This window comes from Lactuca sativa, chromosome 7, assembly GCF_002870075.4.
Source record: "Lactuca sativa cultivar Salinas chromosome 7, Lsat_Salinas_v11, whole genome shotgun sequence".
Lineage (NCBI taxonomy): Eukaryota > Viridiplantae > Streptophyta > Magnoliopsida > Asterales > Asteraceae > Lactuca > Lactuca sativa.
In genome coordinates this window covers 2,930,371-2,955,985 of record NC_056629.2, presented here as the reverse complement: position 1 = coordinate 2,955,985, position 25,615 = coordinate 2,930,371, and the positions used below count along the sequence as shown (strand labels likewise).

General features: G+C 37.4%; 1 protein-coding gene across 3 annotated transcripts; it reads right to left on the bottom strand.

The window, feature by feature from the left end:
- Positions 1-841: 841 nt before the first annotated feature.
- Positions 842-4,711, bottom strand: LOC111894625 (common plant regulatory factor 1). Of its 3 annotated transcripts, none has more exons than XM_023890714.3 (11): positions 4,553-4,711; positions 3,406-3,503; positions 3,209-3,259; positions 2,999-3,088; positions 2,843-2,905; positions 2,651-2,772; positions 2,501-2,574; positions 2,248-2,417; positions 2,054-2,131; positions 1,638-1,763; positions 842-1,552 (listed from the first exon to the last, which is right to left on the bottom strand). In XM_023890714.3, the coding sequence occupies exons 2-11, from the start codon at positions 3,475-3,477 to the stop codon at positions 1,304-1,306; spliced, it is 1,095 nt and encodes a 364-aa protein (XP_023746482.1). In that variant the 5' UTR covers positions 3,478-3,503; positions 4,553-4,711; the 3' UTR covers positions 842-1,303. The 3 variants fall into 3 exon arrangements, with proteins under 3 accessions (XP_023746482.1, XP_023746483.1, XP_023746484.1); XM_023890715.3 differs by having other exon boundaries at positions 2,248-2,414; XM_023890716.3 differs by having other exon boundaries at positions 3,005-3,088; positions 4,553-4,710.
- Between the last annotated feature and the right edge of the window lie 20,904 nt (positions 4,712-25,615).

The following is a 25,615-nucleotide window of genomic DNA, read 5'->3' as shown; positions in this document are numbered from 1 at the left end:
CAGAATGTTGTACTTCCTCATGTGGTAGATGAGATGAGGAACTCTTGACGTCAGATATTAGCATTGACGTCAGATATCTCTGATTATGCATAATAAATGACATATAAAACAGAAATGCCATTTTCTATATACAATTATTAGCATTGACATACGGAACCTTTTAAAACAGAATTGTCAATTTCTATATCTAATTATTCAATAAGGATTTCTATAAAGGATCTCTAATTATGCATAAATGATATATAAAATTTTGAAATAAAAAAACATCATTTTAAACCAAATTCAGGCTGACTCAATTGCGTGTATCCAAATATCTTGTAGTATTTTACTAAAATAAGCATATTTGACTGTTCAATATACCCGCACACAATTTGTGATATACATAACGCTCGCTAATTTTTTTAAAAATTTGCAAGTTCAATATTTATTATTCGCAAGTTTGAAAATATTTCAAATTTGGCCAAGACAAAAAATTCTGAAAATAAAAACCTGTCGACTCAAGCGTAAGCCAAGTCGTATTATGCACATAACATTCAAGTGGTGTAAAAAGGATCTAAGTGGCAAAGGAAAGAGTCAGATGTAGGTGCCATGTTTTGAGCCATAGACACTACACATAGTTTCTACAACTAGGGGGATGGTGGCACCACTACTCTTTGCTCTTGCGAAACCATTAAAAAAGTACAGCTTTTTTTTTTTTTTTTTCTTTCCACTAAGCACCCCACTTTTTACACTTTATTTTTTCTTCTTCGATGAATGGAGCGTCAAATCTTTCACGCCACATGCACTACTTGTATAGACTAGAGTGCTTATAGACTTTTAACAAAGAGAAACCACTATCAAGTAAAACAAGAAAAAACCATGCTCATATATTACACAAACATATTTTTAAAACACCCATCTCATCTCAATAATAAATGTACATGTCTTTATCTATTGAGATGTTAATAATTAAGATAACGTGTCGGTGGCCAATTTCGAAGCAAACACTGAAACTAAAAACACGTTTCAGGCTCACCACAAAGCACAACCGGACATAAATCTAGAAATCCAATTCCAATTTGTTTCATCTTATCATCATTATCTAGTAGTGTTAGCACTAGTAAGTTATTTCAGCTTCAAAATGACGCCAAAATCACATATATATAATTAGATTTTTTTTTTAAAGCAAACAGTAGGATACTTATATATATATATATATATATATATATATATATATATATATATATATATATATATATATATATATATATATATATATATATATATATTTGGTTATTTGATTATGATGATGATGAGGAAGCATTCAGCCAGCAGCAACAGCATCAGCCCGTGGGCTAGCATCCAGGAGTTGACGCAGCTTTGCGGTAGCATTAGAGTTTTGGTTATTGTTGTTGTTACTACTACTTGTGTACACCATTTCTTCTTCATCATCATTTCCACTTCCACCTTCCTCAGAAGTACAACTGTCCACCCTTGACAGGAGGTTAGCCGTGCTCAGGGACACACTCTTATCTTCTGTGTCATTTTCTTCTTGCACGTTTTTCAGTTTTTCCTGTATCACAAAAAATAATAATAATGTATATAATTTTAACAAGTATACATATAATTAATAATGAGATTTGGATTCCGTGCCTTACAGTTAGTTTGGCGTTTTGAAGCTTGAGTTTCTGTGAGTTGTCAGTGAGTCGGTTAATCTCGGACTTAAGGGTCAGATTTTCACTAGTCAGTGCATCAACTTTTATCGCCAGTTCTTCAGCTTCAGCCTGAAACAGATATTTTGCATTTTGTTTTGTGAGATCCAAGCTAGCTAGCAAATACTGTATTTTGGAACATAAGAGACCTAGCTAGGCCTGTTTCTTTTCGATTTAACGAGCTAAGCACTTAAAACATCGGCTCGTTACGTTGTTTCTTTTTGAATTTATAGGATGATGGACAGAATGACTTGATGGGTTAAGCCAAAAAAAAAAAAAAAAAAAAAAACTATTAATGTATCTATCTAGATTTAAGACACCAACCCAACCAGGCCTATACAGACAAACGCATAGTACGTTACCTGTTTCCTTAATCTAGATCTCCTGGCAGATTCGCGATTAGACTGCTTTCTCCTTTCCCTTTTCAGTTCTCGCTCATTCTGTCAATCGAGGGAAATATTCAGAAAAAGAAGGTTCCAAAAGTTGATTACTCTACCAAATTCAACAAAATGTGTTGCGATCAAAGATGATAAATAAATGTAGCATTAAAATGGACCTGCTGTTGAGCTTGGTTGGGCATCATGGCAGCAGTTGCTGATGTCATCATGGTAACTGCAGTGGGAGATTTCTTAATTTCTGAGTCAGAGGTAACAACAGTAAGAGCAGTCACTCCATTTGGTTCTTTATGAAAAAAATGACCGCTTATCTTTCCAGCTTCAGCTGCTGCTGCATTTAGTTCATAAACTTTAACCAACAATAAGAGTACATTTTACAATTTTCAGTTAAAAAAAAAAAAGTGTGGAAATTACGAGACACTTCACGGCTCCTTTTCCTAGTATCGGTATTGCCATCACTTCCTTGGCTAGAAGCTTCGGTATCCCCACTGTTGAAAATTATTATATTTGAAATTAATTTAATGGGAAATTAAAGAAAGAAAGATGAGCAGTAACCTAGGCTACCTGTGAGAAATCCCATTGCCTATCGACATTGCCAGCCCATCAAATCCTTTTAACTTCTTCATCAAGCCACGCTCAGAGTTCCCTGATGACTTGGCAGGAGAATCAATGCTCATTGGACTAGCCTGAAACCACATTAATTTGTCATAAATATCTATCTATACATAATTAGTTGTTGAAGTAAAAAAGACTCACAAGAGGAACTCCTGCAGGATGTGGATAATGTGGATACATTGCAGCATAAGGTGGCATCATATGCTGAAATTGCAAGTAGTATATACAGATTAATTAAGGTCAACAAAAATTAATGAATTAAGCTAATTAACGGGTAGTGTTTAAAAATTTAATTACCATTACCTGTGGTGGTGCCCACATATAAGCTGGAGGAGGATGACCCGAGTTGAAGTATGGTGGTACAGCCATGCTATGCCCATAATAAGCCTACATATATACAAACAAGTCAAACTTCGGTCAATCACTCTGAGTTGTGAGAAACAAAAAAAACTTTTTTTTTTTTTTTGTTTTTTTTTGTGTGAATAATAAATAATCAACAAATTAAACCTGCATAGCTGCCCAATCGGGATATGCATGAACACTCGTCTGCTGATGCTCCTGCAAGCATTAGTAACAATTAATTAATAACAAGCATTGATTGATGATTTATCTGTGAAGCTTGGTTTTAATTTGTAGACTTTTAATTGATTAAGAGGCAGCAGTATCGATGGTTAAATATGAAAAAGAATTTGAAGGTTACTTACAGTTACAGGTGGTGGAGGTGGTGAAGATGGTTTTTCTGGCTTACAAGCCGTTGTCTCTTCACAGTTGCCCATGGCCAAACACTAGAAACAATACTCACCTGCAGATTGCAATGTAGGATAAAAATGTCAAGATAACACAAAAATAATTAAGGCCTAAAGATCTTGAATATTACACGCCAAAGCATTTAAAAGTATATCATCATCTAACAATCAAATGAGATAAAACTAAACACCATCAATAAAACACGCCAACATTCAAAATAACTAATTAGTTTTTTTGTTCAAAATCATCCTTTACCAAAATTTAATTTAAAGGGAAATTAATTTGTCCATAATCTCTCTGATTAATTTATTTTTACAATATGTCTTTTTTATTGTTTGAAATAATTTTTAACCAAACAAGTAAAAGTCTTGGTATTGAGATTTATATGTTATGTTGATCCATGACAATAAATTCAAAAGAAAAGAAAAAAGGTACGGCGTAATTTTGTCCTTTCCATGATCCACATCAAACAAGGAGAAAGTAAAACAGCACCCACAAAAGTCCAAGACAATTACCAATCCAATCCACGATAACCTACTACCAAATTTACAAAACTATCCTCACATTCATCCCAATAATTACATCACCAAAATCATTCCTGGAATATTAATTAATTCTACAAATTTAATAATTTTATTTCTCAATCAATACCTCCTAACACTTCTCAATTGAAATTAAAACTCTACGTACGCACCAGTCTACCAGAAAGCAAATTCCACTATATGAACACAATGCTTTCAATCATATGAAAATTTTTCCCCTATTTTTCCAGTTTTGATCGGTTTATTATTCCCAATTCCCACTTCTGATCTCCTCTCTCTCTCTCTCTCTCTCTCTCTCTCTCTCTCTCTCTCTACAAACACACACACACACATGCGTATTTTGATCAAAAAATTACTACAGGTATTCATAGACAATATCAGTCAGAGCTGAATCAACACATAATAAACAAAAAAAAAACAATAAATGCACGAGCTTCTACTGCAATCTATAGAAAAAACACATAAAATTGTCAACTAAAACGATTTGAATTTCGAATTTCACACGCGAATTGTGTAGTATCGAACAGTTGAGAAAAAAAAAATTAAACAAAATAAGCAGTACCTGAGTAAGAAGAAATTTCAGAACTGCATTTTCTCTCTCTAAACTTTCTCTCTCTAAAGCGAGGGAGGGGGAGGGGAGGGAAGAAGTGTGGGCTTTTTGCAGCTTGTAGAGAGAGGAGAGAGAGAGAGTGCCAAGGCAACACTCCACGTCACGAGACACGTGTTCGTGCGTTAAGTATTACCATCTCTATATCACAGAAATTATTATATAAGTAGAGGTATCGACTTATCGTATATCAAAATCAGTTCCTTACAATTTCTTAACTTTTATTAGATTCACTATCAATCACTAAAAAAAGTGATACAGATGATATTTTTTTTACTATATTCACCTTTAAATTAATTTTATTCAAAAGTAAGTATATCAAGGTGCGTTAGGAATTACTTATTTGAAGCGTTTATTAACTTATTATTATTTGGTATTTGGTATTGTTTATAAGAAGTTTTTAAAATAAATATTGAACGGTGAATACATTAAAACACTAGTAAGAAGATATCATCCACCGTTTTTAAAGAAAGTTGTCTCTTTTTGTTGAAAATGTAGGAGCTACAGATTTTCAAATCAACCAAACCATAATCCCCTAATGAGGGTTTCCGAACCAGCTTTCATGCACCGACTCATCTGTCGCTGCGAACATGAGGCTATGTCTCATGCTCTAGAGTCATTGCAGGTGAACCTCCATGGGTCAATAGGTTATGCATCATACCTTCCACATGTCTAACCAAGTCCCCCCCCCCCCCCCTCCCAAACAAAGTGGTTTAATTCTTCTATTTACCTTAGATTGAATCTTTCAAAGAATTACTAATTTCCGTCACATCTCTTCGAATCAAACATCAACCGCTCTAATCTTGAAACCACCTCTAAACCTGAATCAAGAAACCGCACAAGGAAAAAACATGATCTGTATCCTCATCTTCTGAATTGCAAAGAGGACAAACCAAGGAAGAAATGTTAAAACCCATGACAGCAAGATTGAGAGCCTTTGATTACGTAAAACAAGCCAACCGAAACAGTTTATTTTGAGAGGCACCCAATTAACCAATTTGAAATCTTTAAAAAAGTTATCAACATTCAACTAATCCACCGTCAAAGTCCTAAGAAATGACTGAGAATAGCCTCGAGGCTTCCGTCATCCACGACCAGGTATCTGAATCCGGCGATAGCGAAATTCCCTCCATAGCAGCGACCAAATTGACTAGCTCATTAGTCTCATTTCCTCTTCTCAGTTGTGTTTTCCAAGCCCAATAAAAATCATCACTATTACCTCAATTTTACCTATTCGAGATCATGTATATTTTCATTTCTTCTAACTTGTATAGCCTTAGGAACAAGTCTTTGAAAGTATCCACCCTATTCCACTTGTCCTTCCATAAATATGTGTGATTTCTAGCCCCTATTTTCCTGCAAATGACATCAACAATAGAGATATCCTACTCTTCAAGCTCCCATTTAATTTTATAAATGGAGAGCCAAGTCCCCGGTATCACATGCTTCGCCAAATGTTTTCCATCAATACAATTAATCTTATGCAATGCTTTAATACAAGATGACCAACGAGAGTTAGTTTCACTTTTAATCTTCACCACCATATATCAAGGAGCTTAACGTTCAAAGATCTAAGGCACCCAACACCAAGGACTTATTGTTTGAATATGAAGTTTTCATAAGTACTTATGGACTTAAGTAAAGAGCTTTTATTATTAAGTTATTCTCTCCTTACTAACTTATTTAAGAAGTTTTTGATAGGTTATTTTCTAATTACACATATAAGCACCATTTCCCAAATATTAAAAACTGAATTATCAACTTATTACATTTTGGTACCAGATAAGCTAAGCCATACATTTTTTTAAAAACTCTGTTTTGACACCAGATAAATTAATAAGCGCTTTTACTAAAAAAAAACATATGTTGTTTTAAATAAGCAATCTAAAACATGTGACATCCCTAATTTTACGGCCAAAAAAGACTGATTTGTTTATGCTTTATTTAAAATCAGAGTATCATTTTTAAGAATAATATTGCAGAATTTGTTCCCAAAAATATGATAAGTATATTATCAAATCATTTCCGAAGAAATGTATTTCAATTATATTAAAAACGTTGGGATGTCATCGTCAATACATTGCATAAGCATAAATGGGAAATAACATAGGCCTTACAACCTCTATTATTCTAATGGTCTATAATCCATAGATCTCTCATCCGATCATCACACCTGTGCTCTTATGCCACTACCTGTAATATAAGAAACTGAGTGAGTCAGACTTGGGAGCCTGGTGAGCACATAGGGTTTCAACCCATAATAATTAAGTTCTTTGATTTCATCAAATCATTCAACCCAATTACCCGTTCTCGTTATCCTCACTTTCTATCCCTAAAGTATCTAATTGAAGGGACCTACCATAAGGATCATCATCAAGAAGACAATACTGCTTAGGGGATTCCTAAACAATATATGTCAGTAAGACAACCATGAGGAGGATGGAGTACACCTAGTAAACACGTAGTTCAAAAACACATATAGGTTGCGAGCCTGCCAACGTTTTACTGGACTGTCTAGAATAGTCTGTGGTCGTCATCTCTACTCCACAAGATGACTGGATCAACTTAAACATTGAGGCCTCTCATCATTTATTTCCTCTTTCATCATCTATATCATCTACCCATATTTACCCAACATAATTATAGGTATAAAATACATATACAGTTTAAATCGATTAAAACATGTATAAATTGTTCATCTAGCACAGATATCTGGAACACAGATAATAGGCACATGTAGCAAGTAAATTATATTAAATACTTCATATCTATGTGTAAGATGAAAGTAACTGTGTACTCATTTGTTAAAGTGATGACTCGAAATTCGGGCAACGCTTTGCTTCTAACAATTGTCTTTTCCGTTGACGAGACCTAGTATTATTATCGCTAAATTTTAGTCTAACATTTATTGCGACTAATTACGCTGGGCGTACTCTCTTGGTACGCTGGGAACAAATATTGACTTTTGGACCTTGATTGTTGACTTTGACTTTGACCAGGGTTGACCAAGTTTGACCTAAGGGCATTTTGGGTAATTTGATTTATAATTTGAGATTTGGGTTCTTGTTAATTGTATAGGTGACCGATAAAGATAGCTTTTAGAGTAGTGATCGGTGTAACTATTCTTTCAGACTGTGAGGTGAATTTTCTCATTATATCTATGGGTCGAAGGCACCAATGTCAGCCCATTATTTGTTATGTGGAATGCTAGTTGTCTCTGTGATGCTTGCATGAAAGACCATGACCTGCCCCTGATAATTGTATGAAAGACCATGGGGGTAGCCTACGACACTTGTATGTAAGACCGAGATTTGGCCCTTGGAATTGCATGTAAAGACCATGGGGTAGCCCATGACACTTGTATGTAAGATCAGGATTTGACTCTCAACATTGCAAGGAAAGACCATGGGGGTAACCCATGACACTTGTATGTAAGACCGGGATTTGGCCCTGACATTGCAGGGAAAGACCATCGGGATAGCCCATGACACTTTTATGTTTTGGTATGTGGTATTTTGAGGAACTCACTAAGCTTTGTGCTTACGGTTTCATATTTATGGTTTCAGGTACTTTCGGTTCGAAAGGGAAAAGCCCAGCGTGACTGCATAGCATCCCCCAGAGTTTTCCGCATTGTCCATTTATGTTATTACTCTGATGTTTAAATGATATGTTCACTTTGATCAGTTTCGGAACAACTCGTTTGTATGATTTATTGTTTTAAAAATGAAAAAAAATTACCTAGGATTTTCGGGATGTTACATAAATCATGGATTTTTACATCATCCAAGGTTTCTTCATGAGTGTGACTTGAAGGAGAATATAGATAACTCAAAGGAAAATGTTACCTTCTGGAAATTGAGTATCACTTCAAAAGCAAGATGAGAACAAGCCACTTAATCACCACCCCTAAGAATGCTTCAAAGCCTCCAAGAACTTCACCTCCTTCCCTTGAATGATCTCCAAACCCTAGAAGGTTTCACACACACTCACACACTCTCTACAGAAGTTGGTGGCTGCAAATGGAATAATTTCCCAGATTTTAGGGTCAAGCTTCAATATACACTTCATAATTTACAATCAAGGCCCTCAAAGTATCTCAAAATAACCCCTAGACCCATATACATGATCAAGGTTCATTTTATTACAATTTGGCCTTCATAACTTAATTCTAAACCAAAGGAAAGATTAGTTTTAAGAATAAACTTAATAGAATGCTAACCCTAATGACAAACGAAAATTTGGGTCGCTACATTGTGGAAGAAGGTTGCCAAGTACAATGGGTCTACATATGCTCCATCAGGCTGAATGTTTAAAAATGATAAAGTAGCAACTGAATTCACACACCCATACCTATTTAATTGCCACAACATGCATGTGTATTCCATTTTTGGCACATCAATAACATAAGACTCGTCCATGTTTCTTATTTCAAGCTTTATCACTTCACATGATACAACCTGCCAATACTTACATTATGTAATGCAATTAATTAGTGGTCAAACATGTAATTTATACATTACTAAATATATGTACATACCTCTGCTCAATTTGTAGCTTATTCAACTTTTCTCAAATGTCAAGACATACTAAGTAACGATCCCCATCCCTGTCCATTAACTTGCATAGTGACCATCCTTTACATCATATAAATACGGATATCCTCTAACATGATGATAATAGGTTTCTTCCTAGCATCCAATATGACACTATTAAAGCTCTCTGGATACCCATTCTCCATAGATTCACAAGAAACACGGTGAACTCTAAAAAAAGCTAAAAACCATGTCTTTGGATCCCTTTCCATAAGATGAACAAAGACAACAAGGTTTAATTGTTGAATCACCTTCATGGTTGCATTGAAATGTGCTTCAGTTGCTGCCTTACTAGTTCTCTAGAAAAATATTTTCAAATTGAGCTCTACTAAACTTCTTTCTAAAGTTGGCATAGATATGCATTGCACATTGCCTGTGTTCTACTACTAGTAATCCTTCACTTCCTCAACCAAATCCTACATATATAAGAAGAAGTAATGAAGTTAGACAGACTTAGTTTCTATTGTAATATAATTATAAAAGGACCATACCTTGTGTTGATCAAAAATTAGAACTAGACCAAGTCCTTGATTTTAACACCCCAAATCTTCTGTAAGATTTTCAATAAACCATTTCCAATTGTCTTTGGTTTCCACACATACAACTGCCCAAGAAATTAGGAATATTAAATTGTTAACATCCCTACCCACAACACAAAGTAACTCACCTTAGCAATAACTTTTCATGAAACTATTGGGTTTTATATACTCTAACATTCCTATGGTGCACATACAACCCTAATGCTTTGGATCTAAGTTTTCTCTAATTATACATGCAACATTGGTTTACAAAGCATGAAGCCTAAACTAGCATACACAATTTAACATATGAATCATAAAATAAGTTAGAAAGTTACCTATTGATGTAGCTAGTAAGACTTTGGCCTCGATAGAACTTAGCACCCCAAGTGTTGAGAGGCTAAGGAGACAAAAACCCGATTTCTCTCCTTTGAAATGCAAGTAGTTGTCGATTTTAGGGCTTAGAACAACATATATATATATATATATATATATATATATATATATATATATATATATATATATATATATATGTGTGTGTGTGTGTGTGTGTGTGTGTGCAGAATATCAAAGGTCAAGTGTAACCCTAATCCATACACATTAGCCTATGATCCATCCATTTGATTTGGATACATACTTCATGGATTAACCCATAAGCCCATCACAAATCAAACCATGGATCATTAGCCCAACTCATATTTATCAATTTAATTAGTCTCTTTTGATCACTAGTACATGGAACATAGTCATACTTATTGTCCTGCAGTTTGTTTCCCGATTTCTGATTTGTCTGACACGGAACTTAATTGAACACAATAATAGAGTTCTAACCGGGCTCGGCATATAAGTCAAAACAAAATCATCGAGGGGCCCAAGATATCGCTTTTAATCCTCTTAGGATAAAAGGAATAAATAAACTTCGACTTATATGCTTGTACTAACTATTCGTTGAATCATACACAACAACACGTTTTATAACATCGAGTTACCAATGCGTTTTTGTACTATTAATGTACAACCAACGAATAATCGCCAAGTCATATATCTTGGTTTGAAGATTATACGATATTATCGTCTCACAATCACCCATGATAAATTCCATGAAGTGATATGTGAGCATGGGTTTAGTCCAATACTCAAATATTATTTCAAGAGCACTCATGAATGTTTGTAGAAATCTTTTGCTATGTCTAACACCTTAGAAAATCATACAAAAACCCATTCATGACAGTCTTCTTTCATAACCTACTTCCAAAGTATGATCGACTGTGGATAGTTTGAATAATCTTATTATTCTGGAAGTCAAAACATGCAAAATGAAACAATAGTAAATAATTAACACAAGACAGTAACATTACTTACAAATAAAAAACACCTTTTATTCAATCATCAAATGTCAATTACATTTTAACTATTACAAGTTTCTAAAATTCTATCTAATCATTAAAACTAATATCGTCCTTCACCCGATTCTTCTAGCGTGTTGCAAGTGCTTGACCCTACTCATTCCCTTCGTAAGGGGATCTGTTGGGGTCTCCTCTGATGATACCCCCTTCATTATGAGGAGCCCTTCTTCTATTCGATGTCTTATGAAGTGATATTTTCTGTCGATGTGCCTAGATCTGCCATGATGCTGTGGTTCCTTGGCTAAGTCTACTGCACCCTCGTTGTCACAGAAAATATCCATAGGCTCCTTTACAGCTGGTACAACTCCAAGGTCTCCGATGAAGTTCTTTAGCCATATCGCCTCCTTCAATGCTTCACTTGCTGTTATATATACTCTAATTCGCATGTTGAATCAACTACACTCTCTTGTTTGGAAATTTTCCAAGTTACTGCTCCACCATTTAGGGTAAATATCCAGCTCGACTGAGAGCGGAAATTATCTTTGTCGGTCTGAAAGTTGGCATCACTATACCCTGTCACTCTTAAGTCATCACTCCCACCGAGGGTAAGGACCCAGTCCTTATTCATCTGCATGTACTTTAGAATGTTCTTTACCGCAATCCAGTGAGCTTTACCAGGATTCCCTTGATATCTACGAACCATGCTCAGAGCAAAGGCTATATCAGGGCGAGTACATGTCATAGCATACATGATCGATCCAACAATAGAAGCATATGGTATTCGACTCATTTCTACTATCTCAACAATCGTACTTGGACTCTGAGTCTTTGTGACATCCCCAAAATCTCGGCCAGAAAAGACCGTTTTTCATTTATGCTTTTAAAATATTTTCAGAGTAAATCCTTTTGATTTGAAAGAGTTGCGGAATTTGTTCCCAAAAACAAAACATGATAAAACAATGTTTACCAAAGCATTTCATAAAAGAAATGTATTTTCATTATAATCAAAACTCGGGGTGTCATGTTCCGATACAGACCAATAAGCATAAACGAATACATTACAAGTCATTCAACAAATATAAACATATACAGACTTGAAATCAAAACAACTGATGGTTCATCCATTTCATGCCCTCGCGCCACTTCCTGTAATACAATTAAAACTGAGTGGGTCAGGCTTGGGAGCCTGGTGAGCATATAGGGTTTTCAACCCACAATAAATAATCATATTTAATTTTCACCAACCAACAATAACCCAATTACCCATTCCCGTTATTCTCACTTTATGTCCCTAAAACAACTAACACAAGGGACCTAGTCTAAGAATATTTCATCGGGGCGACAACACATGCTTCGGGGGTTCCTCAGCAATATAAGTCAAATAAGGCAACCATGAGGGGGATGGAGTGCAGCGAATAAACACCCAAGTTCATTAACACCTACAGGTGGCGAACCTGCTAATGTTCCACAAGACTGTCTAGAATAGCCAGTGGTCGTCATCTAAACTCCGCTAGATGACTAAATCAAACAACAACGAGGCCTCTCATCTGTTTATTACACACCAACTATCTACCCATGTTCTACCCAACATATTAGTAGATAAAAATTATACAATTTGTATACATAGTTTAAAAACCTGTATAGCATGCTTTAATCAACACATATATCCCATAACAGATGAGACACACACACATAACACATATCTCATAGAGAATAAATCATATCTATGAGTTAGAAGAAAGTGAATACACATTCACACAGAGAAACAACAATATACTTAATACACTCAAACCATACTTGTATTATTATCGTGTTTATGAAAGGTAGTATACACTCACTTGATCAGAAGGTGATCGGACAACACTACGACTTGCAGAAGTAGTAATCCTCAGCAGATATTGAAGATCTCTTCAAAAATCGAACTTCTCGCGGGCAGAGCTTCGGCTCGGGAACCGCACTTCTCGGGATCTTCGGGATCTTGGGACTTGCCTCGGGGCTCGAGAATAATACCGTGGTTGCGGGGTATTTCTGGCATGCAAAACGATGCAAAACGGGAGAGAGAAGAGAAGAAATTGGCAAAAGACTCGACTGCCTTCGGTTCCTATTTATAGAGGCTGGAGCCTCGGAGTACGCGAGGCGTACTGCAGTACGCAGCGCGTACTGCTTCCGAAATCGTCACTGCATGCGTCATCCGAAATGTCGACACTCTTCGGAGTACGCGGGGCGTACTCGCGTACGCGGGGCGTACGTCGGATCGGACCGGTGACTCGCCTTCGGATAATGTCGGATTAAAAGATTAAAATTAAATACAAAATATTAAATAAACTTCGGAAATTCATATCTTCTTCATACGAACTCCGTTTTTGACGTTCTTTATATCCACGCGAAGGTGAGACTACGCTCTACAACTTTCGTTTAGACTCCGTCGGCTAATTTCGACTTTATTTTTATTATTTATTTTTAATAGGCCGCGACAGAAAAACTTGGTTATAAATTCATAACTCCTTCGTTTGACGTCCGTTCTCGCCTAACTTTTTATCGCTTCGATACCAACAACGAGACCTTCGATCCTTGTTTAGATTGCTTCGGCTAAAAACCGCTCGTGTGTTTCCATCGGACAAGCACTAACCCAACCATTTTGCGTCGCAACTTCTTAGTCTTTCAGTCAACAATTGCCTCTGGTTCTTCAATCAACCTTTTGTTCTCATCAATTCTCAATTCAGAAATTGGAATTATATCGAGAACTTCTCCCGTGAACTTCCTCAAATAACACACATGAAAAGTGTTGTGAATTCCATTCAGTTCCTCGGGTAATTCGAGCTTGTAAGCTTGGTTCCCAATCCTCTGAAGAACTTTAAACGGTCCAATAAACCTTGGACTCAACTTTCCCCTTTTACCAAATCTTATAAGTCCCTTCCACGGCGAGACTTTAAGCAAAACCGAATCTCCAATCTCAAAAGTCATCGGTCTTCGCTTTTTGTCAGCATAGCTCTTTTGACGATCTTGAGCTGCTAACATTCTTTCTCTAATTATTTTCAACTTTTCAGCAGTTTGATGAACCATCTCCGGTCCCATAAATTGATTTTCCCCAGCCTCAAGCCAACAAGACGGCGTACGACACTTCTGTCCATACAAAGCTTGATAAGGTGCCATCTTAATGCTCGAGTGAAAACTATTATTGTAGGAAAATTCTACCAAAGGTAAGTGTTCATCCCAATTACCTAGGAATTCCAAGGTACATGCTCTCAGCATATCTTCAAGTGTTTGTATTGTTCTTTCACTCTGACCATCAGTCTGCGGATGGTAAGCTGTGCTTAAACATAACTCGGTACCCATTTCCTCTTGTAGACTTTTCCAAAACCTTGAGGTGAAACGGCTATCACGATCCGATACAATCGTTAACGGAACACCGTGAAGCCTCACAATTTCCCTCACGTAAGAATTCGCAAGCTTTTCCATAGACCATTTCTCCTTGGCTGCTATGAAATGCGCACTGTTAGTGAATCGATCAACGACCACCCAAATCATGTCGTGACCATTCTTTGTTCTGTCCAGTTTAGTGACAAAATCCATAGCAATGTCTTCCCACTTACCCATAGGCACAGGCAATGGTTCTAAACTCCCGTACGGTTTCTGATGTTGTGTCTTGACTCTCGCACAAGTCACACACTCAGCCACATACTTTGCAACATCAAGCTTCATCGTCGGCCACCAGTAGTAGGGTTTCAGGTCCCTATACATTTTAGTGCTACCAGGATGAATCGAGTACATGGTCTTGTGAGCCTCTTCCATCAGAAGATCCCTAATTCCTCCTGACTTAGGTACCCAAATACGATCTTGAAATACCTTCAGTCCATGACCGTTTGTACCAAACACCAACGTTTTACCCAAACGTTCCTCCTTTCGGTCATTTTTCTCATAAGCTTCCTCTTGAGCTTTCTTTATACTTTCCACAATGGTCGAGACAACTTCAATTCTCAACGCGCTTGTCCTTTTCCTTTCAAGATTGACCTTCCGACTGAGAGCATCAGCAACAACATTAGCTTTACCGGGGTGGTAAAGTATCTCACAGTCGTAGTCTTTAAGTAATTCTAGCCAGCGTCGTTGCCTCATATTCAATTCCTTCTGATTAAAGAGATATTGGAGACTCTTATGATCAATAAAAAGTTTGCACTTCGTGCCATAGAGGTAATGCCTCCATATTTTCAGAGCGAAAACTACCGCTGCCAACTCCAAATCGTGAGTCGGGTAATTCTTTTCATGCTCTTTCAGCTGTCGAGACGCATATGCTATCACCTTTTCTCTTTGGGTCAAAACACAACCCAATCCAACCCCAGACGCATCGCTATAAACAGCGAAGTCTTCAACTCCATCGGGTAGGGAAAGTATCGGTGCCTCACATAGCTTCTTCTTTAACTTCTCGAATGCTTCTTTATGCTTATCACTCCAAGCATAAGTTGCTCCTTTGTGGGTCAAAGCTGTCAATGGACTAGCGATCGAAGAAAAGCCTTGGATAAACCTTCGGTAATATCCGGCAAATCCTAAAAAGCTTCGAACCTCCGTGGGACTTTTCGGTTGTTCCCACTTCATCACAACTTCGATCTTCGCTGGATCAACCATTATCCCTTCTTGGTTGACCACGTGACCCAAGAATTGGACTTCACGAATCCAAAAAGCACATTTGGAGAACTTCGCATATAGCTTCTCCTGCTTCAAAACTTCTAACACTTCTCGCAAGTGTCTGCCATTCTCCTCCTGGCTTTTCGAGTAAATCAGAATGTCGTCTATGAACACTATCACGGATTTATCAAGGAAAGGATTACAAACCCTATTCATCAAATCCATGAACGCTGTCGGGGCATTGGTTAGTCCAAACGACATAACTAAGAACTCGTAGTGTCCATATCTAGTTCTGAATGCAGTCTTCTCTATATCTTGCTCTCTTACTTTCAGCTGATGATATCCTGAACTTAGATCGATCTTCGAGAAATAGCTCGAACCTTGCAATTGATCCAATAGGTCATCAATCCTCGGCAACGGATATCTATTCTTTATTGTTGCTTTGTTCAGCTCTCTGTAATCGATGCACATTCTCATACTTCCATCTTTCTTCTTCAAGAACAACACCGGAGCTCCCCAGGGCGATGAACTAGGTCTAATGAAACCTTTGTCCAATAACTCCTGAAGTTGCATCATCAGCTCCTTCATCTCCGTCGGTGCTAATCGATAAGGTGCTTTTGCTATTCGCGTGGTCTCTGGTAACAAGTTTATTCTGAACTCCACTTGTCTATCAGGTGGTAATCCAGGAAGATCTTCGGGAAATACTTCCGGATACTTACACACCACTGGAATATTCTGCATCACCTTCTTTTCCTTCTTAGCATCAATCACGAATGCTAAATATGATGTACATCCCTTGGTCAAACACTTTCTGGCTTTCATTAGGGAAATGATTCCAGAATTCACTCTGCGTTTGTCCCCATACACCATAAATGACTCTTTCCCAGGCGGGTTTACTTTAACTATCTTCTTCTTGCACAAAATTTCGGCATCATTGGCGCTAAGCCAATCCATTCCCAACACAATGTCGAAACCATTAAGATCGATGGGCAATAATTCCTCGTGGAACTTATTCCCATTAAGGTCGATTAAGATGTTTTTCATACGATGGCTAACAGGTACAAACTTTCCACTAGCAACTTCGACTAATAAAGCATTATCTAGTCTATCAACAGGCAAAGCTAGCTTTCTACCAAACTCATGCGAAATGAAAGGAGTAGTTGGCTCCAGAATCAAACAAAATTTGAGCAGGTAATTCGTTTACGAGAAAGGTACCTGAAGCGACATCAGCTTCATCTTTAGCAGCCTCAAGTGTCATCTGGAAGGCTCTCGCCTTCGGCTTTGGTGGAATGTTGGGCTTAGCTGCCTCCTTCTTCCTCGGACAGTCTTTCAAAATATGCCCCTCTTCATTACAACCAAAACACATCCTTTTGTTGTTCGGACATTCATTGGCAAAATGTCCAACCTTTCCACACTTGTAGCAGGTCACATCCTCGCTACATTTCCCAAAGTGCTTTTTCTTACACGTATCACACCACTTCACTTCGCCTCCTTTTCTTCCAAACTTTTTCGAATCAGATTTCGAAAATTTGCCCTTCTTACCGGAACCAGATGTTCCCTCAAACTTTCTTTTCTCATCAACCTCAACCTTGTCGGTGGTTCTTCCCTTTATCATGTTCTCAACAGACTTGGCAGCCCAGATAGCTGCCTCTAGAGTAAGTGCCTGACGTACTGGCACCTCGTACTCCCATGGGAGTCCCTTCGCATACCGGTCCACCTTTGTCAGCTCGTCTGGGACGATACGCAAGGCAAACTCCATCTTATCGGTGAAGTTATTGGTGAATTCATCAACTGACATGCTGCCTTTCGTCAATGTCAGGAACTTGTTCTCCAACTCCAACAAATTTTGAGCCGAGCAGAACTTGCGCTTGAACTGCACCAAGAATTCTGCCCATGTCAATTGCAGTGGCTCATTAGGGCTTAACGTCTTCCCTAGAGTGTTCCACCAACGAACGGCTCCTCCTCGGAACTGACGCACTGCATAGATAGTCTGCAACTTGCCTCTGCAGCCACAAGTCATGAAGGCTAACTCCATTTCAGAGATCCAATCCATAACCCCAATCGGATCCTCCTTTCCATTGAAGGTCGATGGTTTGCAAGTCAAAAAGTCCTTGTACTTTCATCCCATTCCATCATTCCTTCCATCACGGTTATCTTGCCTAACTATCGGTGGGTTGGCTTGACCAATAGACCCACTGAAGTTTCCACCTTCCGAGTACCCTTCATTCAATTCAGGCTCTTCCACACGAATTGACAGTTCTTCACGATTCTGTTGAAGCAACCGTCTAGTTTCATCCATCTGACGATCCAACATCGTCTGAATCATCATTTGCACACCAGCCATGGTTATTGGCTCAGGTGCTGCTGCTACGACAGGTACTTGTTCAATCACTGGTGGTTGATTCCTGTTTTCGTCAGCATTTCCAACTCCACTTCTTGTTCTCACCATTTTGATCTACACACCGAATAAGGTGAAATCAGATCCTCAATCATGATAGATATTCAAATCATCCTTATCGCTCCGAAACGTTTACATGCTAGTTCTAATACCGTAGACGTACGCTTAGAATCCTACACACATAAGGTTTCTAGATCCGGTCGGCAACAGACCATAGATCCGAACAAATAATATCATATATGGCAACATATAACATTTAGCACATAAAGCATTTTAGGCAACTTTCCTAAAATAAACCAGTGCTCGTGTCTAAAACACAACAGACACACATCTCAAAATTTCACTTAGCATTCTAAGTTTAAGTCTAGAAATCCTACAAATTCCTAGTTCGCTTAAACTAATGCTCTGATACCAACTGTGACATCCCCAAAATCTCGGCCAGAAAAGACCGATTTTCATTTATGCTTTTAAAATAATTTCAGAGTAAATCCTTTTGATTTGGAAGAGTTGCGGAATTTGTTCCCAAAAACAAAACATGATAGAACAATGTTTACCAAAGCATTTCATAAAAGAAATGTATTTTCATTATATTATCAAAACTCGGGGTGTCATGTTCCGATACAGACCAATAAGCATAAACGATAACATTACAAGTCATTCAACAAATATATACATGTACAGACTTGTAAACAAAACAACTGATGGTTCATCCATCTCATGCCCTCGCGCCACTTCCTGTAATACAATTAAAACTGAGTGGGTCAGGCTTGGGAGCCTGGTGAGCATATAGGGTTTTCAACCCACAATAAATAATCATATTTAATTTCCACCAACCAACAATAACCCAATTACCCATTCCCGTTATTCTCACTTTATGTCCCTAAAACAACTAACATAAGGGACCTAGTCTAAGAATATTTCATCGGGGCGACAACACATGCTTCGGGGGTTCCTCAACAATATAAGTCAAATAAGGCAACCATGAGGGGGATGGACTGCAGCGAATGAACACCCAAGTTCATTAACACCTACAGGTGGCGAACCTGCTAATGTTCCACAAGACTGTCTAGAATAGCCAGTGGTCGTCATCTAAACTCCGCTAGATGACTAAATCAAACAACAACGAGGCCTCTCATCTGTTTATTACACACCAACTATCTACCCATGTTCTACCCAACATATTAGTAGATAAAAATTATACAATTTGTATACATAGTTTAAAAACTTGTATAGCATGCTTTAATCAACACATATATCCCATAACAGATGAGGCACACACACATAACACATATCTCATAGAGAATAAATCATATGTATGAGTTAGAAGAAAGTGAATACACATTCACACATATAAACAACAATATACTTAATACACTCAAACCATACGTGTATTATTATCGTGTTTATGAAAGGTAGTATACACTCACTTGATCAGAAGGTGATCGGATAGCACTACGACTTGCAGAAGTAGTAATCCTCAGCAGATCTGGAAGATCTCTTCAAAAATCGAACTTCTCGCGGGCAGAGCTTCGGCTCGGGAACCGCACGTCTCGAGATCTTCGGGATCTTGGGACTTGCCTCGGGGCTCGAGAATAATACCGGGGCTTCGGGGTATTTCTGGCATGCAAAACGATTCAAAAAGGGAGAGAGAAGAGAAGAAATTGGCAAAAGACTCGGCTGCCTTCGGTTCCTATTTATAGAGGTTGGAGCCTCGGAGTACGCGGGGCGTACTGCAGTACGCAGCGCGTACTGCTTCCGAAATCGTCACTGCATGCGTCATCCGAAATGTCGACACTCTTCGGAGTACGCGGGGCGTACGTCGGATCGGACCGGTGACTCGCCTTCGGATAATGTCAGATTAAAAGATTAAAAATAAATACAAAATATTAAATAAACTTCGGAAATTCATATCTTCTTCATACGAACTCCGTTTTTGACGTTCTTTATATCCACGCGAAGGTGAGACTACGCTCTACAACTTTCGTTTAGACTCCGTCGGCTAATTTCGAATTTAGTTTTATTATTTATTTTTAATAGGCCGCGACAGAAAAACTTGGTTATAAATTCATAACTCCTTCGTTTGACGTCCGTTCTCGCCTAACTTTTTAACGCTTCGATACCAACAACGAGACCTTCGATCCTCGTTTAGATTGCTTCGGCTAAAAACCGCTCGATCTCAAATCGAGTATTTCGGGCTGCACACCGCTAAGCCGAAACTTCGATAAATCATAACTTCCTCATACGAAGTCAGATTTGGGTGTTCTATATATATTCGGAAACCTCGTCTCAACTACTACAACATTATTCAAAGATATTAAGTTTATTTTACACTTAAATTTTGACGCTTATTTTTGTTCTTAATCAATCAAACCACATAATTAAGCAATTAAGCACAAAACACACAATACTCAAATAATAAAATCTTATTATTTCAAAACGGGTTACAGAGGTTAACCTAGACTATTACATTGCTAAAAATGGCAAGCCCGGAAACACAGGCGTTACAGTCTTACTCAGTTTAGTATACCTCAGGATAGGTAAGTCTCCTTTCTTGGACTCCTCCATGCTGAAACGTTTCAACACCTTGTCCAAGTAGGTAGTTTGATTAAGTCTTATTCGTCTTTTACTCATGTTTATTAATATCTTTATCCCTAGAATATAAGCAACTTCTCCGAGGTCCTTCATAGCCAAACATTTCCCAAGCTATGACTTAACCTCCTGCAAGGTTGGGATGTCATTTACTATAAGTAGTATGTCATCCACATACAATACCAGAAAGCTAACTATACTCCCACTAGCTTTGACATATACACATGAATCATCGTCGCTTCTTGAGAAACCAAACTCTTTGAATTTCTTATCAAAACAAAGATTCCATCTGCGAGATGCTTGCTTTAATCCATAAATGGATTTCTCAACCTTGCACACTCTATTAGGGTACTTTGCATTGATAAAACCCTCTTGCTGATTCATGTAAACATCCTCAGTCAACTTCTCATTAAGGAAAGCGGTTTTAACATTCATTTTCCATATATCATAATCATCAACTGCAGCTATGGCTAGCATAACCCTTATAGATTTAATCTTCGCTACTAGTGAGAAGGTCTCATCATAGTCAACTCCAGGAGTTTAAGTAATGCTCTTTGCAACCAATCATGTCTTATAAGTGTGTACTTTCCCATCCATTTCGGTCTTCTTCTTGAAGATCTATTTGCACCCGATTGTCTTACGGCTTGGTACATTGTAAACAAAGTTCCAAACTTGATTATCATACATGGACTGAATCTCGTTGTCCATTGCCTCTTTCTATTTAGCTGACTCAGGGCCTGCCATGGCTTCCTTGTAGTTGTTAGGTTCATCCAAATTTACCAGTGTGCTATCACTGATAAATGTATCACCTTTAGTAGTAATATAGAAATCATAAAACTCAGGTGCATTCCTAACTCTACCGGAACGCCTCAGAGGTAAGGACTCGTCAATTGGTTCAACAGTAGTTTCCTCCTCGGGTTGAGTGTTAGTGATTGAGGTTCCTTCATCACTTAAATCTTGAAGCTCTTCAAGGTCAATTTTCCTCCCACTGTCCTCTTGACATATGACTTCTCTCTCGCAAAAGACTCCTCTCCTCACAACGAAGACAACATTGTCACTCGGTCAATAGAAGAGATATCCAAAGGATTTCTGTGGGTAGCCGATGAAATACATCGCTCACTACGAGGTTCGATCTTGTCGTGAGTCTCTCGTTATATGAAAGCCTCGCAACCCTAAACCTTGATGTGGTCTAACGAGGGAACCTTCCCTGTCCACATCTCGTGAGGTGTCTTGGAAACCTTTTTAGTTGGGACTAGATTAAGGATATGAGCGGCAATCTTTAAGACATACCCCCAGAATGAGATAGGTAACGAAGCTCGACCTATTATGGAACGAACCATGTCTAGCAAGGTTCGATTGTGCCTCTCAGCTACACCATTAAAATAAGCATTTATCAAACTAATTTCATTATTAAAAGAAAAGGTAAAACCTTGTTCATACAAACTATGAAAGGAAATAATATTCCTCGTCATATCAGCCGAGTAGCAACAATTATTCAAATCTAATTTTAACCCACTACTAAGCAATAAAGAATAAACTCCAATCTTGGTAACAAGCGACTTTTTCCTATTCCCCATGATTAAGTTCATCTTCCGGTGCTCCACATCCTTACTTCTTTTTAGACCCTGCAAATCAGAACAAATGTGAAAACTACATCCTGTATCAAGGACCCAAGAATTATCATGTGATGAGTTATTAGATAGAATTGTATAAATACCTGAAAAGGGGGGTTTGATCTTCCAATCCTTTATGTCCTGCAAGTACTTGGGGCAGCTTCGTCTACAATGCCATTTTTCATGGCAATGGAAGCACTCGACTTCCTTTGGATTGGAAGAGGGTGCGACAGAACCAACTTTGGTCCCACTAGAAGAGGATCCAACATGGGACTTTCCCTTATGACTCTTGGAAGGAGTCTTCCTCTTCTTTCCCTTCCCATGTCCAATTTCCAAGACATAGGCCATTACAGTAGGAGTAGGTACAACAAATTTTCCTTTCAAACTACTTTCAACAGTTCTCAAGAGACCTTGAAGCTTGCTTAGAGTGACCTCCTCCTTGTTCATATGATAAGTTATACGAAACCGATCGTAACAAGGAGGTAAAGAGTGTAGAATAATATCTATGGCCAACTCTTCATCGAAGTTGACATTCAACTTCAACAAGTCGTCCACAAACCTCCGCATCTTTTGCAACTGGGCCGTGATGGACTCTCCATCCTTCATTTTGGTCGTGATCATGGAGGCAATGATCTCATACCTCTCCTGCCTAGCACTTTGATGGTACCTTTCCATCAAGTCCCGATGCATTTTATAAGGCCAAAAGTCCTCATATGACTTTTGGAGCTCATCAGTCATGGTAACGATCATTATACACGACACTTAGGTCGCGTCCCCCTCATGAGTTTTGTACTCAGCAATCTGTTAGGGAGTAGCAGTAGATTCATCAATTTCCTTAAGCTCTTTATCAAGGACATATTCTTTGTCCTCATAACGAATAGCCATTCCGATGGTTCGAATCCAATCATTGAAATTCGATCCATCGAAGATGACCCTCCCACATAAGTTCATGAGGGAAAAAAAGCCGGAAGGGATTAGGTTGGAAGCATTGTTTGAAGTAGACATCTGAAAAGAAAGACAAAGTTTAGATTATATAATGATCCTTAATATATCACCCAAATGAAATATCAAGGTTAGGATCCAACACAATATTCTACAATTCGGAAGAGCGATGTCGTAATCCAATTGTAAAATATTTAAAGGTAGGTAAATGACAATTTACCAATTTCCACCATGAAAAACGAAATTGAAGATTAGGTTTTAAATGAATTGAAATTCCTATATTCCTTTGAGATTCATTGAACTTTTCAATGGCATGTTTAAATCTCGATTATGCCCTTCAAGTTTGTGATTGGGATACCAAGGATCACAAACAAGGTATGTGAATAACCATGCAAATGTGCTTGGTACTCTTAATGTTACATATCACCCAATCAATGTGTCGGTTAACCAAACACGTTCCATTGATCCATGATTAACATCAAGATACCCTTTGCCACACATTGTCAGTCCCAAATTAGTGTGTCGGTTAACCATACATGCTCCACTAACGACTTAACAAGGTGCAAAGTGCAATTTCATAGAATAACACCATTTCCACATTTTTCCTAAAGTAACTCAGATTGGGAATTTATTAAGGTTTTCTTACTTTAATAATTTTCATTATACTTATAAATGAGAATTAATGTCCTATCCTACCCATTTGGATAACGAACCTCCACCAGTCAAGGAAGCGGTAGGTGAGAGTAGACACCCATTAAACCACCATTTTATAGGAAGTAACCTTATACCCCCATTATAGATCAACTTCGTGAATGAGGCCTACTAATGGTAAGACTAACTTGTCTTATACATACATATATATATATATATATATATATATATATAAGTATTAAACTTTAATATTATAATAGTATAAGAGTTGAATTTTAAACTTTTAAAACTCTAGGGTTTGGAATTAAAGTTTCATTAATGTAACTTTTCAAGTTCCAAAACTTATGGCAAGTTTTGTAACTTGTCAAAAACTTTTGACATTCATAACTTATGAACTTTTATGTTCCATGAATGAGACCTTTCAAATTCCAAACTTGAGGAAAAGTTATGAAACCTTTTAAGACTCTTTGAATTCTATAACTTACATTAGTTAATTTGTTTCATAAATAAAGACTTTTCATATTCCATAACTTGATGACAAGTTATGGAAATTAATCAAGAACACACATAGATCAAATTAACTAATCCAATTATGATAGGATGATCACTTACCAATTTGACCTAATTTGATTCATATTACATGATAACTTTAAATTTTACAAATAACTAGTATTTCACAAAAATCAAGTAGTTATCTTAGAATTTGACAAACATCATGTTATTGGATGGGGATAAACATTACCATATCATTAAAATCGAATTTTATAAACCAAAACAGTTTGTGGTAATGTTCCTAATCCAAAAGGCCAAAAACTTGAAAATTCTGCCCACTGACGAACCAAATCGTCGAGTTCACTTATGATCTCGACGAGTTCATCATCACAAGGCACCTACTCATTGAGTTCATATATGGACTCGTCTCGTAGGCCTTGGCAGGATCTAGTTTTTAGTTTTTCAGCTTTGAAAATTACACAGTTGCATCAATACAATAGAAAACACTCATGTCTCTAATACCACTATTGGGTTTTATGTACTCTAACATTCCTATGGTGCACATACAACCATAATGCTTTGGATCTAAGTTTTCTCTAATTATACATGCAACATTGGTTTCCAAAGCATGAAGCCTAAACTAACATACAAAATTTAACATACGAATCATAAAATAAGTTAGAAAGTTACCTCTTGATGTAGCTAGTAAGACTTTAGCCTTGAGAAAACTTAGCACCCCAAGTGTTGTGCCTCAAACAAGTCACAAACACCAAATAAACAACTAGATGGATATGAGAGAGGCTAAGGAGACTAAAAACCAATTTCTCTTCTTGGAAATGCAAGTAGTTGTCGATTTTAGGGCTAAGCACAACTTATATATATATATATATATATATATATATATATATATATATATATATATATCAAAGGTCAAGTGTAACCCTAATCCATACACATTAGCCCATGATCCATCCATTTGATTTGGATACATACTTCATGGATTAATCCATAAGCCCATCACAAATCAAACCATGGATCATTAGCCCAATCATATGTATCAGTTTAATTAGTCTCTTTTGAACTAAATTAATTCTTAATTAATTCTTGATCAATACTAATTAAATAATATGATTCTTCAATTAATATATTATACTTATAATATATTAATAAATCATAAATAACCTCTTACTTAAATATCCATCTATCAAATTGATTTGGTGAAGGCAGTCTGAAATGGACCATGCTACTATCAGGTCA

Bases quoted from the DNA above. Each gene is read 5' to 3' on its own strand.
- LOC111894625 (XM_023890714.3), bottom strand. From the start codon at position 3,477: ATGGGCAACTGTGAAGAGACAACGGCTTGTAAGCCAGAAAAACCATCT. The intron at 2,773-2,842 runs GTGAGTCTTTTT...ATGTGGTTTCAG, and splicing joins ATCCTGCAGGAGTTCCTCTT to GCTAGTCCAATGAGCATTGA. The intron at 2,575-2,650 runs GTAGCCTAGGTT...AATTTTCAACAG, and splicing joins GGCAATGGGATTTCTCACAG to TGGGGATACCGAAGCTTCTA.